Source organism: Cnephaeus nilssonii (assembly GCF_951640355.1).
Source record: "Cnephaeus nilssonii genome assembly, chromosome: 14".
Taxonomy (NCBI): domain Eukaryota; kingdom Metazoa; phylum Chordata; class Mammalia; order Chiroptera; family Vespertilionidae; genus Cnephaeus; species Cnephaeus nilssonii.
The window spans coordinates 28153645-28168210 of record NC_137085.1 but is presented as its reverse complement, the minus strand read 5'-3'; the positions used below and the strand labels follow the sequence as shown (position 1 = coordinate 28168210).

Here is a 14566-nt window from a genome sequence, read left to right as displayed (position 1 = left end):
CCACTGAGCCAAACCGGTTTCGGCTGCAAACAATCTTATAAGCTAGCTCATGTTATTATCCCACTGAAAAGGTCAAGGAACAAAAGGCTCAGACAAAGTAAGTGACCTGCCCAAGGTCACAGAGCTAATCAGAGGCAGAGTGGTGGCTGGAGCCCAGAAACTAGAAGAACCCCTATAGTAACCTGTGCTTCCCTAATTAGTAATGAAAACCAATAAGAGGCTTCACACAATGCAGTGCTTGCCATTTGACGCCTGCTATTATTTATCCCCATCTAGCAAACGAAGAAACCGAGGCTTCGAAACAAAGGTGAAGTGATTGGCTCCAAGCCCGCCAGTAAGCAGTAGCACCAGGGCTCAGCCATGGGTCTACTGTCGGAAAGTCTACGCGTCCCCTGCCCAGAAATGCAGGCAGAGGCCAGTGACTTGTGACTGAAACCAGGTCTCTGAGTTCCTAAGGATAAGAATGGGGGAGGGGAGGTTTTTGTGCAAGGTTCACATGAACTCGGGGCCTCAGGGTCCAGGGGAGAGGCCGGCCAGTCAGTCGTCAGGGTTCCCCCTCAAGCTGTACAGCTGAATTTCCACTCCTGGGCCCGTGGGAATTCTTTCTTGGTTCATTAAAACCTACAAACCAATCTCAGACACATTTCCTTGGGCTATAACTAGCTGGAGGCAGGTAGAGCCGCCTTTGACCGGCCGTGCCTAGGAAATTACTAGAAGCGGTGGTGATTGCGTGAGAAGCTGTTGGTTGCTTTCCTTGGAGCAGGGCCAGCCCTGGCTCCTACAGACCTAGAGGGAACGGCGCCTTTCTTCTCACATCTGAGTTTGATTTTAGCTCTTCCTTAGGAGACACAGAAGTAGAAATCGTTAACTTCTCTTTTCTTTCAACAGAAGAAGCTACTCAAAATAGATTTATGCAAATCTCACAACCTTTTCTGTATTAAGGTGCAAAGAACAGAGGAAGAAGGAAGATCACAAGTCATCGGTACTTTAAACAACAACCACAGATAACCAAGGCTCACCGTGTTGCCAACAGAGCCGACGAGAGCAGCTCTGATATTTTGTGATTTACACTAAACTCAAAAGGCCCAGGTTCCAACTCTTGCTCCACACTTACTGGCATTGGGACCTTGGGCTAGTTATTTAATCTAAGCCTCCCTTTCCTCACCCCTCACTAAGCTTGTAAACTATAAGGGGCTGCACACATATAAGATAAAGGTTTTCATAAAAATTTCAGACCCAAAACAAAGCATTCTGCTGCCTACAAGTAGAAGTATTCCTCTAACACAACGGAAAGAATACTACCAGTTACTCTCGGTGTGTGATAGTCATTGCTAAGTGACCGGAAGTAATTAAAAAGCTGCCCACGTGAAATCTCAGCCACACACATTTCCCCAGGAGCCTTCTTCAACCCTCTAGGCCCCAGCTCAGCAGCGCCCTGAACTTTCTTCTTGAGCTTCATCTCAGTGTTCGGCAAACTTCCCTTCGTTACATTGCCCCCTTAGACTGAGGAGCCCTTGCGAATGGGAAGCTTGTCCTGCCTCCGAATTAAAACACGCGTCTCCAACGCCAAGGTCTGCACAGCAGGGGCTTGGCAAACACTTTCTGAATTGATTATAAAACGAAGAATGATTTCCTAGCAGGGCAGAGTTCTGTCTTACCGCTATCCAAAGAGGCAACCATGGAGGATCAGAGACCTCAGAGAGCACCGGGGTTGTGCCCCTACGTTCACAAATGGGGAAACTGAGGCTCTGAACGGCGAAGGGACTTACACAGTTTACTAGGGGAGTCTCTGCCTGTCCCCCATCACCACGGGGAGTTCAAGTTTTCCACTGAAGGAATGAAAAGGTGTGGAAACGGTACAGAATCTGAGGCATGATTACGTGGAATCGACGAGGACTGTGGCAACCAGAACGGTCAGAATGGTTGCCTACTTTCTTACAGTAGAATAACCTGCCCCCAGCTGACCAGGGGGTCTCCTTTATCCCAAGTGGAGAAATAATATGCCTCAAATAGACGCATGTCGTTTTTTCTCACAGTCGTTGCAGAGAAGGGAAGGGCAAGGGAAACTTCTGAGCTCTTGAGTGTAGTTGACTCTTGAACAGCACAGGTTTGAAGTGCGCAGGTCCACTGAAACGTGGATTTTTTTTTCATTAAATACACAGGCAGGCCTCTGCATCCCTTAGTTTCGCGTCCGCAGATTCTACCAACTAACCTCAGATCAAAAATACTATTTTTGATCCGCAGTTGGGAGTTTGCAGATGCAGAGGGCCTCCTATATGCGTTGTTCCGCGCCATTTTGTAGAAGGGGCATGAGCATCATAGACTATTGGTATCCGTGGAAGGTCCTGGAACCAATCCACTGCAGATACAGAGGGACAGTGAAGTGTGGGGGAAGTCCAAAGTTACACTCAGATGTTTGACTGTGTGAGAGGGAGGGGGAGCGGGGGTGCCTCCTCTAACCCTCACGTTGTTCAAAGGTCAACTGGTAGGAAAGATGACTCCCCTTCTTACAAGTCATGGTCCCTCTCCAACTTCACCCCTGAGTGTCAGAAACTCCACTGGCAGCCTCTGGCAGCTCAGAGTACGTGAGATCGAAGCAAGGGAGAGAGAGAAAGTTTGAGAAGTTTTGCCACATCTTCACTCAAGACTGCAAGTGCACAAAGAATTGTAGAAGGGCTGGTTGATAGAGGAAAAAAACACATTCAAAACTACTTACTGACTAATGATGCAGAAAATGTTATGAATAAGTACCCCTTTCTTGATTTATTACTTTAATTATCTGACATTCTATAGACCCCCATTAGTAGATTTTTTTTTTTTGGCTTAGATTTCAATTTTCTGTCTCATGCTGAAAGCTATTTATCATAATAATCAGTAAAATTCAAAACCTTTTAGCAGTATTTATAAAATTCATTTACCGGGTTCAGCCCTTGGAGAATGACAAAGAAAGCGCATTAGTACGTGTGCCGAAGTGTTTTATGCAGAATTATCTGTCCATAAGAATGATTAAAAGTTCTTTAGAATATTTGGAGCCCATTCGATTTTTTTAAAAAAAATTTTTTTTGAAGTTCTTACCAATGCTGTGACTGGAAGCTGGGACCGGCTGGTTGGGTGGCTGCTGTACTTTTGTCCGGATGATCCTGTGGGCAGTGGGAAAAAATGAATGGCTATTTACCATCTGAGAAAAGAGATCTCAACTAGCTATGGACGGACAACCAGAAAACCCACATCAAGCTGGGGCACAGGTCAAGCTGTGGCAGAGGGGAGGGGAGATTAGGAACCCAGGTCAGGAGTTAGGGGCTTGGAAATATGATGGACGAGTCCCAACTCAGCCCCTACTTCCCTGGGTGTCTTTGTGTAACTTGCACCCTTCTCTGGGCCTCAAGTGCCCCTTGTATAGAAAAGGATGGTGTGTTCGTATTAGGAAGACATCCCTTTCTCAGAAGCAGCTCGGGCTCCATGAAGTCACTGAGTGACATTAGGGAGTTTCTTCCCTTCACTGGACGCCCCCTCCCCCCCCCCCCCCCCCGCTTCTATGGAATGAAGGGACTGGCCAAGGGACCTCTCTGTCCCCTGAAAGCCCCCAAGCTCTTGACTCTCCCTTGGATAGCCACGGGAGGAGTAACCTCCCCAGCTCTCACAAGGGGATGCATGAATTGCTCTGAAACTAGAAAGGGTTAAAGTGCTGCCCAGAGAGGCTTAGCTTGGCTTTGCTAAGAAACGTCTACAAAAACTTCACAGGAAAGCTTCATGGGGCTGGGACCAGGGCTGGGCTGGCTTGTCTTTCCAGGGACCTTGCTTTAGTTCTAATAGGAACCTGCCAGTGACCCTGGGCAAATCTGTTCCATTGAGGGCCTCAATGCAGTGACAGTTAGAATAGGGCACTCTTTGCTTACTTGAAGTAACTGAATCCTTCTCTCCCCTCCCTCCCCTGCCCCCCATCTCTCTTATGGAAATGCCCCCCGCCCCGTCTCTCTTATGGAAATGCCCAGTGTATAAAAGGGATAACAGCAGTGCCACCTGGCAGGCTCTGAGGTCCTTCTGCAGAACCTTCTCCATGAGACCCTACACCCCGTATGTCAACCAGGGCCAAGCCAAAAGTCCCTTTGAGGTCTGCAAGGAAGTTCCTTCTCTGGCATTGGGGACATGGTGGACGATAATAAAATGTCCAGCTTCTTTGGGAAAGTTCTATCCCAACCTCCAATTATTCTCTTTTAAAAGAACACTTATTAGAGTTTTCCCTCGTCATAAAAGGACTTTGTGCTCATTGTAGACTATTTGGCCAACAGCTTTAAAGGAGACATCTAAAACCACTTTTGGAAAAGAACAAAGAGCACCACCTCCACTGAGTGCACCCCCTCTTCTTGTGCAGTTGACTCTTGAACAACACGGGTTTGAACTGCATGTGTCCACTTACACATAATTTTTTTCAATAAATATAGTTGACCCTCAGTATCCCCAGGTTTCACATTCACAGATTCAACCAACTGCGAATCAAAAACAGTACTTCCTTTTTAATTTTTCTTATTGTTGACAGTATTATAGATTCCCCCCTTTTTTCTCTTCCCCCCAAAACAGTATTTTTAATCTGAGGTTGAGAATCCACAGGTGTAGAGTGCCAACCAGGTGCATTGTTCTACACCGTTTTATATAAGGGACTTGAGCTCTCAGGGTGTTGGTATCCACAGAGGTCCTGGGACCAATCTCCAGTGGATACCGAGGGACAACTATAGTTAAGTTTTTAGGGAGTCAAAAGTTATATGTGGATTTTAGACTGCTCAGGGGTCATCGCCCATAATTCCTGCATTGCTAAGGGTCAAGTATATTTCCTTTATACTAGTATTTCTATGCTTATTTGGAAATATCCTTTTTTTTTTCTTAACAGAATCAGGATTAAATTATGTATACAGTTTTGTATCCTGCTCTTTTCACTCAACATTATAGGAAGTCCTTTTTCACGTTGTAGACCATTAGTTCTAGAAGTTCGTTTCAAGCTGCACTGGGTCTCCAGCTTGTGCAAATGGAGAGAAAGGACAGAAGTGGCAGGTGCCTCCACTTAACCTCATCGGGCTGTTGCCCTCTGTGATTTCACAGCTCAGCGCTGGGAACCAAGGGCACGCAGCATCCTCGGCTAGTAGCCTGGACAGAACGTTTCTGTTCACACCACAGCCCAGCCACAGGCCCTCTGGAGCCCAAGCCACATGAGCCTCTATAGCCTTTTGCTTTCTTTTTGACAAGTCAGCATGAGTATTGCCTCAAATACATTCTGCGTGTTTGTTTTGTTTTCTCTCACATTTAAATCACTTATTTTCACTAAGCAAACATGGAGCATATTGTCAAAGACCTGGGAGTCAGGTGGTCTTTTTGATCCCTCAGCATTAAGCCAGCATCTGATCTAATCTTTTTGTTTTTGTCTGTCACCTTTTCTGTGTGTGTGTGTGTGCGTGCGTGTGTGTGTGTGTGTGTGTAAAGAGGTATAGCTATGTAAACATATAAATATACCAGACGTAAATATAGGTTTTCTATATACAAATATATGGTGAAATATACTGTAACTATTTCCCATTGAAGTCCTAACTCTTCAAAGCATTGTCTGGCCATTAAATTCGTACAGAGGCAAAGCAAGGAAAATTATGTTTTTCTTATTTTTCTTTTAAAATATGTATAAATCATTGGTAAAACATTATCAATTGCGATAAATCATTGAGAGGCAGCTGCATCATAGTGATTAAATATGCAGGTTCCAGAACCAGACTGAAGTCTGAATCTCAGTCTTGCCATTTGCCAGCTACATGACTTTGGGAAAATTACTTAACCTCTCTATACCTCAGTTTCTTCATCTATAAAATGGGACCAAGATTCATTCCTATTTCATAAGGTTATTATGAGGATTAAGTTAATGATTAAATACTTAGAGCAGAGGTTCCTGCATAGTAAGTGTTCAATAAATGGTAAGTGTTATTATCAATGGTATCTTCATAAAGATTAATGACCAGCTCCAACCTTAAAAGGTTCATATTTCCCACAAATACCTTAAAAACTCATGGGATCCCCTTGGGAGCTGGGAGGAGAAAGTGGCCATCCCCACACTCAATTTTAAGGCTGCAATAGGGCTGTCTTTTATGGGTGAGACCCAAATTGTAGGGAACCCTCCAAGGCTGTCCCCAGGGATAGAAATTTTGCCCATCTGCTTGTAGCAGCTGCCAAGGAAAGAACAAAGAGCACCATCTCCACTGAGAAGAAATAACAATGGGAAGAACAAGACTAATTGAATCATAGCAATTCTAAAAAAATATAACAAGCAACCTCAAGACGTATCATAATAAGAGCCACACTCAGGACTTCTGTAAATAAGAGACAGTGAGGGCTAATTGGCAGCTCACACTGGAAGGCACAGCCTTTACTTGCTGAGCATGAGCCTGATCCTGAGTGCCATATGAACATCCTAGATGGTCCAACAGAGAAGGGAGCTCGGCAATCAGCTAGTTTCTATGAGCAAGGGGGAAACTAAGTTCCAGAGTGCCTGAGTGACTTGCCCAGGATCACACAGCAAGTCAGTCAGCTCCCATGCCTGCACACTTTTTTTTTTAGTTACATTCAAAGGAAGTGGTTCCTCTGCAAAATACTTGCTGTATGAGGCATAAAACCTACCTGGAGTCAAAATCCTCTTAGAATCTGAGGATTAAAAGCCCAAGGAACTTTAGATATTACAGGCATTTGTAAGGATACCATTTCAACATCACCCCACTCTTTCGAAAGGCTAGGTCTTCTCATCACCACCCGCATACACAATGACATTGAAAGAGAAAGTCATGACGCCTTTAAAAATGAAATGGGGAGATATGGCTGAAGAAATACCCACGTCTACAGAACTGATCAAGGGCCCATTGCACCAAGTTGGGAGAGGGCCCACAGGTGACACTCAAGCCTGTGACTGATGTGGAGGAGAAAGAGAGATTGGGTACCCCTGGCCCGGTGGCTCAGCTGGTTGGAGCGTCATCCTGTACACTTAAAGGTTGCGGGTTTAATTCCCAGTCAGGGTGCATACATAGGCAACCTATCAATGTTTCTCTCTCTCTCTCTTCCCCCCTTCCTCACTCTCTAAAAATCAATAAAAAACATATTCTCAGGTGAGGATTAAATAGAAAGAAAGAAAGAAAGAAAGAAAGAAAGAAAGAAGAGAGAGAGAGAGAGAGAGAGAGAGAGAGAGAGAGAGAGAGAGAGAGAGAAAGAAAGAAAGAAAGAAAGAAAGAAAGAAAGAAAGAAAGAAAGAAAGAAAGAAAGAAAGAAAGAAAGAAAGAAAGAAAGAGGAAGTGGGTAAGCGGTCTCAAAGGCTTGCTTCCCAAGTTAGGATTAAGAGCAGACTTTACAAACTGTCATCCTCAGGCCACATCCATCACTGGACAATTTGTGTTTGGCTTACACAGTATATTTATTTGTATTTGAATTAGTTGTAAGTAAGGAGCTCTTACATAAATAAATGGATTTCTAGCTTCTCTTGAAAAAAAAAAATAGAACACCTGGCAATTCTGACCCCACCTTCTCACAAGGCAACGACCAGTTGGTGCTCATGGAGCTGCCCCTCTAAACTGGGAATGCCACCCCAGGTTCCTCACCACTTGGCCCTGATCTAGAGCCCCGGGACTGAGAGAGAAGAAGGAAGCCTCCATTTCTCCCAACGTCTGGGCCAGCTCTGGGTCAGTCACCTCCACCTGACACTCAGGCTGGAGTCTAAGACTCCATCGTGCAGGCTGTGCAGCAGCCCAGCATGTATGCGTCCTGAAGAAGCCACATCGACATGATGGTTTGTGTCCCAGGAAATCTCCCACAAGCCACGCAGAACTAGTGCCGTGCTGTTTAACCCCATGCCAGTCACGGTTTCCCAGGCTGGTCCCCCAGAAGACAGAGGGAAAGCACACACTTCTAGGGGTGGACAGTGAAGATGACCCTGTGGCCACCAGAACAGCTACAAATCCAGCCACCACTCCCTCCCTGACAGAAGTATGGGAATCGTGAGACGTTGCCTCCAAGGGAAGCACGGGGCTGGGAGAGGACGCTGTGCAGCCTTTTACACAATGACATTTGCAAGACGGTTCTTTAGAAGCTGCATGCATTGGAGGGCAGTGGGAGCTTTGCTTTCATATAGCAAACTATGCCGGGATGGCTCAGGCTTTCGGGGGGGGAGGTGAGGGGGAGAGAACTGCATGCAGCAACATGAGACTGCCCCTGCCCCATCCTTAGTTTGTTTGCATTGCAGGGTCAGTTGTTAAAGACACCCATGAGCTCCCAGTGAAGAATGTGGTGAGGAGCCAGAGAGGGCTCCCAGAGAGGAGCCCCCATGGAGGAGCACAGGAGAAGGCCATGGACCACAGAGGAAGCCTGCAGACAGGCGGCAGCACCTGCAGGCGGCCAGGCTCAGAAATGCAGAGGGAATGGCTGTCCTACTCCTTGCCTCTCTTCTCAGGGATCCTCAGTTCTGTCATTGGCCGAGTCCTACAGGGCAGTGGTGGAAAGAGCCCAACCATCCTCTTACCATCAGGGGACCCAGACCCTACTCCCTTCTCCATCTCAAAATCATTGCTCCTCTGCACTCCCCCTCTGGGCCCCGGTTTCTATACCTGTCACAGGATAGAGTTCGCTTTGGGGACCTGTAGGAGACCATAAAGCACCTTAGAGGCACAGCCAGCGGGGTCACTGGTATGGATTAGGACACCCAGGAGGCCCCTGAGGCTAGCCATGGCCCCAGCAACCAGCAGTCAGAGCTCCACCCCCAACTCCGGCACAGCACAGCTGTAGGCCCAAAGCACCAGCTGATCCACAATTCCCCTCGACACTCATTCAAGTACCCCCTATTACCTTCCTCCACATCTGTGATCACGGTTCTCTATTTCGTACGTTTCTTTCAAATAACTCACTTTTTTACTTTAATAGGCAACCTTCATTCTTTACTAAAAGTGGGGCGGGGAGAGTTCATGAAGTTCACACTCACTGGTTTGGAGCACTAGTTACCTATTTCTAAAATACATTCAAACAAATTCATCACAGAACCGTTTTCTTCCTTGTGTTCCAGAGGATAGAAGCTGGAGCCCTAAATAAGTTATGATTGTCCTGCAAGGCATTTTTTCATGGAAATTAGTTACCACCGTTTAAAAATAGAGATTTCGTATATACAAGTATACCAGTACATACGCACGAAGTCCTAGTTTCCAGCTTCTCTTTAAGAATGGAAAAAGCCTGGCAAACACTGGGCTCACGGTCTGCTGAGAAGCAATTGCCCCTTCTATAGGGCTTGTCCTGTCTAGTTTGCCACAGACCCAACCTTTCCCTATCGTCTTGTGCCTGCCCTGCTTCATTTGTTACATTATCTGTCTGGCCCACTTAGGTGTTAGAGTTTGGGACCCTCCCAAGCAACCTTAAGTTATGTTTTGATCCGCCAATTCCAGGTGTAACCTACACTGGGAAACCTGTGGGCCCCAAAGCCTGACCACGGGTTTGGTGGCGGCTCCTCTGCAGAGCAAGCTGACTGCTCCTTCATTGCTCTCTGCAGCATGCGCCCCACTCCACGTTAGGGCTCTGGGAGACCTGGAAAAAACATCATGCTGTTTGTGTCGTGGAAATCCTGCAATAAGCCAAAAGTAGGGGACTCACAAAGCACACTGGAGCCCCTCATAATCCAGAAAAAGAACAGGCGTTATTCCTCCCGAGCCCACCACAATAGTTGTCATTTTGTGCGTAATTCGGGCTGTCCGGACTTCTACGTGCACGCCAGAATCCCAGCCTGGACGAGGAGCCCCTCTGGGACAGAGACTAAGAGACCAATTCCCCTCTCTCTTCTCAGCCCCTTGCCCAAGGTAAAGGTTTACTAAGAAAAGAAAAACAGGCTAATGGTTTATGAAATAACAGGACTCAAAACATTAGCACATATTCACACATCACACTGAGTCACTGTGGAAGGAATGACTGTCGGGACCTGAGGGGAATCTCAGAGACGTTCTAGTGTGACCACTCTTTCCGGTGGGTGTGAGTTCCTTAGCCCAGGCAGGCTCTGCACTGACAAGAGTACAGTATGACCTTGAAGAAATGGGAACTGCTCAAGTTGTCAGTCTGCTGGTTTCTCTTTTCTTTGTGGCATTTATAGAACAGTCATTTCTGTTCATCTCGCTACCTCATCCCTGACTCGGTGGGTTTAAGTGGAGTTGAGGCTGCACCATTCACAGTGGAAAACCTGCTTTCAGAAATTTGTTTTTTAAAGCTCTGAGAGCTCTGTTGGATGTATCCTGGATTAGACGGGAGAGGAGAAGGAGCCCTGGTGGCTCCTAGGAAGATCCCGAGCCTGGCACTCACAGGATTTCTCTGGTTCTGTGTGTCCATGGGTAAGATTTGGGGCTGACGGGGAGAGGGCCACTCCCTAAGTCCACAGCATCTTAGCATCCCGAACATTTCTCTTGGAGCTCACAGACCCACCAAGGCCCTGGGCTCAGTGACAGGAGGGGCTCGCTGTCAAGGTCACACTTTGTGTTTGTGGCAGACCTGAGACAAGGAGCTAAATCTCCCAACCCCAAGTCAGGGCTCTGTTCCCCACACTCAATGGCTCAACCTCTGCCCCAGCTGAAGGCAGGGCTTTTCTTCCTGGGAGGGTCTGAAATGGGCCAGTGCTAAAGCCTGGAGCCTGGGCTTGTGAAGAAGTGACATTTGAAGGCCTAATCAGGACAATTCACTGTTAAGTGCTCCACACACAGAATGGGGTATAGAGAGTGATGCAAATCACCCTAGAGTCAGAAGACTCTCAGGCAGCCACGGTGTTGGCACGGCCTCCTCTCCCTGGGGCTAGAACTCCTGCCCACTTTGGGGAGAAGAGAAGGGCAATAGAGAGACCCATCTGGCCCCACAAGCAGTCCTCCTGTCCAATGTCCCCTACGGGGCCTTGGTGAAGGGGAGACCAGATCTTCTGAAAAGGCACCCACAGAGCCTCTAGGATCCCCCACTCCACCCAGATCCCTAGGCCCACAGGCAGCAGCCTCTCACCTGTTGATGGAACTGACGCTGGGCACCGTGTCATTATCACACACTCGTTCCGCCAGCAGCCGGTCCCTGATCTCCCAGGCAAACATGGTGGGATTTTGGCGTTTATACTCGGCAATTTTTTCCACCACTTTGGGCGTGGCAACCTTTGGTTTGGATCCTCCAATTACCCCAGGCTTGATGCTCCCCGTCTCATAATACCTAGGACCAAGGAGAAAGGAGCTTAGCCATGAGGAACCAGCAAAATGGATTTTGACAACAAAATAATAGGCTACTCTGTCCAGGAAGCATACAGATCTGCCGCTGTCCAATCAAATAGCCACTAGCCATATGTGGCTTCTTAATATTTAAAATGTGGCTCGTTTGAACTGGTACATACTGTAAGCTTAACACACACCAGATTTTCAAAACTTAGTACCAAAAGAATTTAAGATATCTCATTAATAATTTTTATATTGGCTATATCTTGAAATAATAATATTTTATATATATAATTGAAATTCACTGTACCTGGGGTTTTTTTTCTTTTTTAATGTGTTATTAGAAAATTTTAAATTTCATATGTGACTCACATTATATTTCTGTTGGTCAGGATACTATGCATTCATTTATGCCTTTACATTGATCTACCATTTTACAGTTTACAGAACTCTTTCAAGTCAGTTTTCCCATTTGATCTCCACAACAGTTCTAAAGCACATAAATGTTTTGAATGAGTGAATGAACACATGAATGAGTCCCCATCTACAGGTCTAAAACAGAGATCCAGGGAGGTTAAACGGCTTGCTCATGGTCACACAAGACCCACTGGCCAAACCAGGATCGAGGCCCAGCCTCCTGAGCTACAGTTTCCCCAGAAAGTTGGCTTGTACCTTTAATTTGCCAGCTCTCTCATCCCCTAGCAGATTCAACTGCCTTCCGTAAAACTGTCCCCTAAAACGCAACTTATTTTTCCCTAAGAAACAATCAAACAATAACCCTGGTGTAAACTTAAAGGAAGTGTTGGATTCCAGAAGTCACTGAAACTGTAAGTCCAAACCCAAGCAATCAAAAAACCAGCCACGAGTCACGGCAGCTCTTCCAAGGACCTCCCTTGAGGTAAATGGCTGTTTCTAAGGGCATTTCCATGCTATCAGCTCGTCCTCGTTAATGCAAATAGGATGACAGGGTTTTACAGTAAAACCGAGACCAGGGAGAAGAGTGCCATGAAAGATCATTTCAGAGGGAAAAATGACTTGATTCCTTTTCTGAATCTGAGCTTCGCTGGATGTCTCTCTCAGCATTTAGAGGAATTCTTTACTTCCTCTTGCAAAGGAGATTACCTTGCAGTTGAAATTTCTTTTGAAACAGAAAGACATTTTAGAAATGACTGGTAACTTTCAAATCTAACAACAGTTTATAATTGGTAAAGAAAAGAGGTGATCCGCTCATGGGATGGGTAGGAAGAGTTACCCAGAATAATGGCTGGTTACATTTAAAGAGAGGTTGAAATTCTCAGCCTGGGTAAGTCTGGTTAGGGCCAGGTCAGTGAATATTCTAGAAACAGATCAGATAATCTGGGAGCAGTGATGTGGAAGTGGAAATTCTATTTTTCTCTGAGAAGAGTGAGTCATGTCCAGATTTGGACCGTAAGGCAAAACTCAGCCTGTCCTCCCTCTTTTTGTAATTGCTGAAAAATTGTTATTAGTCACAAACATGTTTTTAGAAATAGTGAAGAAAATACTTTTTTTTGCTGGAAGTCTAGAGAGGTACCTAAATCAAGGCACAAGGCAATTTCTGCAGCCTCCAATGATCCTTTCAATTTTACAATAGAAACTCATGTGTTAATATCAACACAATAACTTATTATTTAGACACCGTGCTCTAAGGTTTGCAGAGCTCTTCCTTGAATGATCTTGATCCTCACACCAATCCTAAGAGGCCAGTAGGGACTTACAGAAAGGAAACCAATGATCAGAAGACTAAGTGACTTATCCAATTTCCTTCTGGAAGTTAGGGGCAGCCCCACCTTTTAAACCTGACTTTGAATCTGGAGTTCCTCCCATTAGGGCACACTGCGGCTTTGGTTGTAAAAATTTAAATAATAGTGGTAGTAATAATAATCCCTTGCCATTGCAGAAAGCGTCACTGTTTACCAGGAATTTTAACGCGCTTTTTTTTTTTTTCTTTCATTCACTCAGTCACTCAATAGTTACCCTCGTGGGGCAAGGATTACAGACACACGGACAACCCTGTGCTGGGTACTCAACATATGCTAGTTAAATGGAGCTGCTGTATTCAGGCAGCAACTCTGAAAAGATGGCAGGATGAAGCTCTCCCCACCCTCAGCACTTGTCCTGTGTGCATGGCTGGGGTGGGTGAGCCCAGGCTCTCCGCCCATCCCACCTGCGCAGTGCCAACCACAGGAGGCTATGCTCTTGACATGAGAAGTCTCTGTCTTCCTTTAGACTGACACGTAAGCCAGACACTTCGGAGGCAAACCTGACACTCCAGGAAACCCCAGCTGGCAACTGCGTCAAGTGAGGATGCAGACTAAATACTGCCCTTTCATCTCGGCAAAACAGTCACTCGGCTACACGCAACAGATGGGCAGCGCCAACAGCACACAGCAACCAACAGCCAGGAACACTCGTTTGGGAGCAGAGGGGTGTAGATGCCAGTCAGTGGCTCTGACGCTAACTTGCTGCGTGACCTTGGCCATCTCACTCAGACTCTCTGGGCCTCGGTCATCCCATTTGTAGAATAAGGGGAGGATGGTTGCCCTGCTTGCCTCGCAGGGCCGTTGTGAAGACAGAAATGCAGAACGGTTAAGAAAAAAACTTCGCCAAACATAAAGAGCACGTGCTGCGGATTAAAATCCTTCTGAGTGTTTATTCCTGTGTAACACACCACCCAATTCCAAGTGACCTGAACCTCCCAGGCAGGCTCTAGTGAAAGAAGACAACAGCCCAGGCTTTCGGGGTGGATTTAAATGGGCCTCGCATGCCATCAGGCTGTGCCTCTCAAGCCCGTCTGGAGCTGGAGCTCTGCGGACTGAATGCCCACACTCCTGGCAGACCGCCACCTTCCCGAGATGACGGGGGTCTCTGCCAGCCCCAGGGACTCTGCCTGTCTTGCCAGGCAGCCTCCGAAAACCACGGCCACCACACACCACCACGCTCTTTACAATCTGTCACCCGGTGTGCCGCCCATCAAATTCTTTAGCGACCAAAAATAAATAAATAACGCAGTGGATGGAACAGAACCTCGTTCAGAAATTCCCAGTCACACTGTTTTCGGGCTGAACTTGTTTCTTAAAAGGCAGTTCTAATTAGAGTGACATTTTGTCCACTGTGGTTCTTAGTTATGAAAATAATGAGCTATGAAATTCCAATTTATTGTTGACAACTTAAACGGCCAGGCACCGGAGCGGCGCGTAACTTCCGAGTGCCACTCTACCTAGTGACAAATCTATTCGGGGTCGCGAAAGGCTGCCAGCTGAGCCTGGGAAGGTCCCTGTCCCCTTCAGTCTCCAGGGGAGATCTGGAGGGCTCCCGGGCACCAG

General features: G+C 46.5%; 1 protein-coding gene across 8 annotated transcripts in view; it reads right to left on the bottom strand.

Moving 5' to 3' along the window:
• The window catches only part of PAX5 (paired box 5), a gene marked incomplete at both ends in the record, with an annotated part of 152272 nt that overhangs the window by 122486 nt on the left and 15220 nt on the right, over positions 1-14566 (bottom strand). For 7 of the 8 annotated variants that reach the window (XM_079791276.1, XM_079791278.1, XM_079791279.1 and 4 more), the window contains 2 exons: positions 3076-3140; positions 11026-11223. In XM_079791276.1, the coding sequence (XP_079647402.1) occupies positions 3076-3140; positions 11026-11223 (263 nt within the window). The remainder of the gene's footprint in view (positions 1-3075; positions 3141-11025; positions 11224-14566) is intronic. The other variant, XM_079791283.1, reaches the window with a different exon arrangement.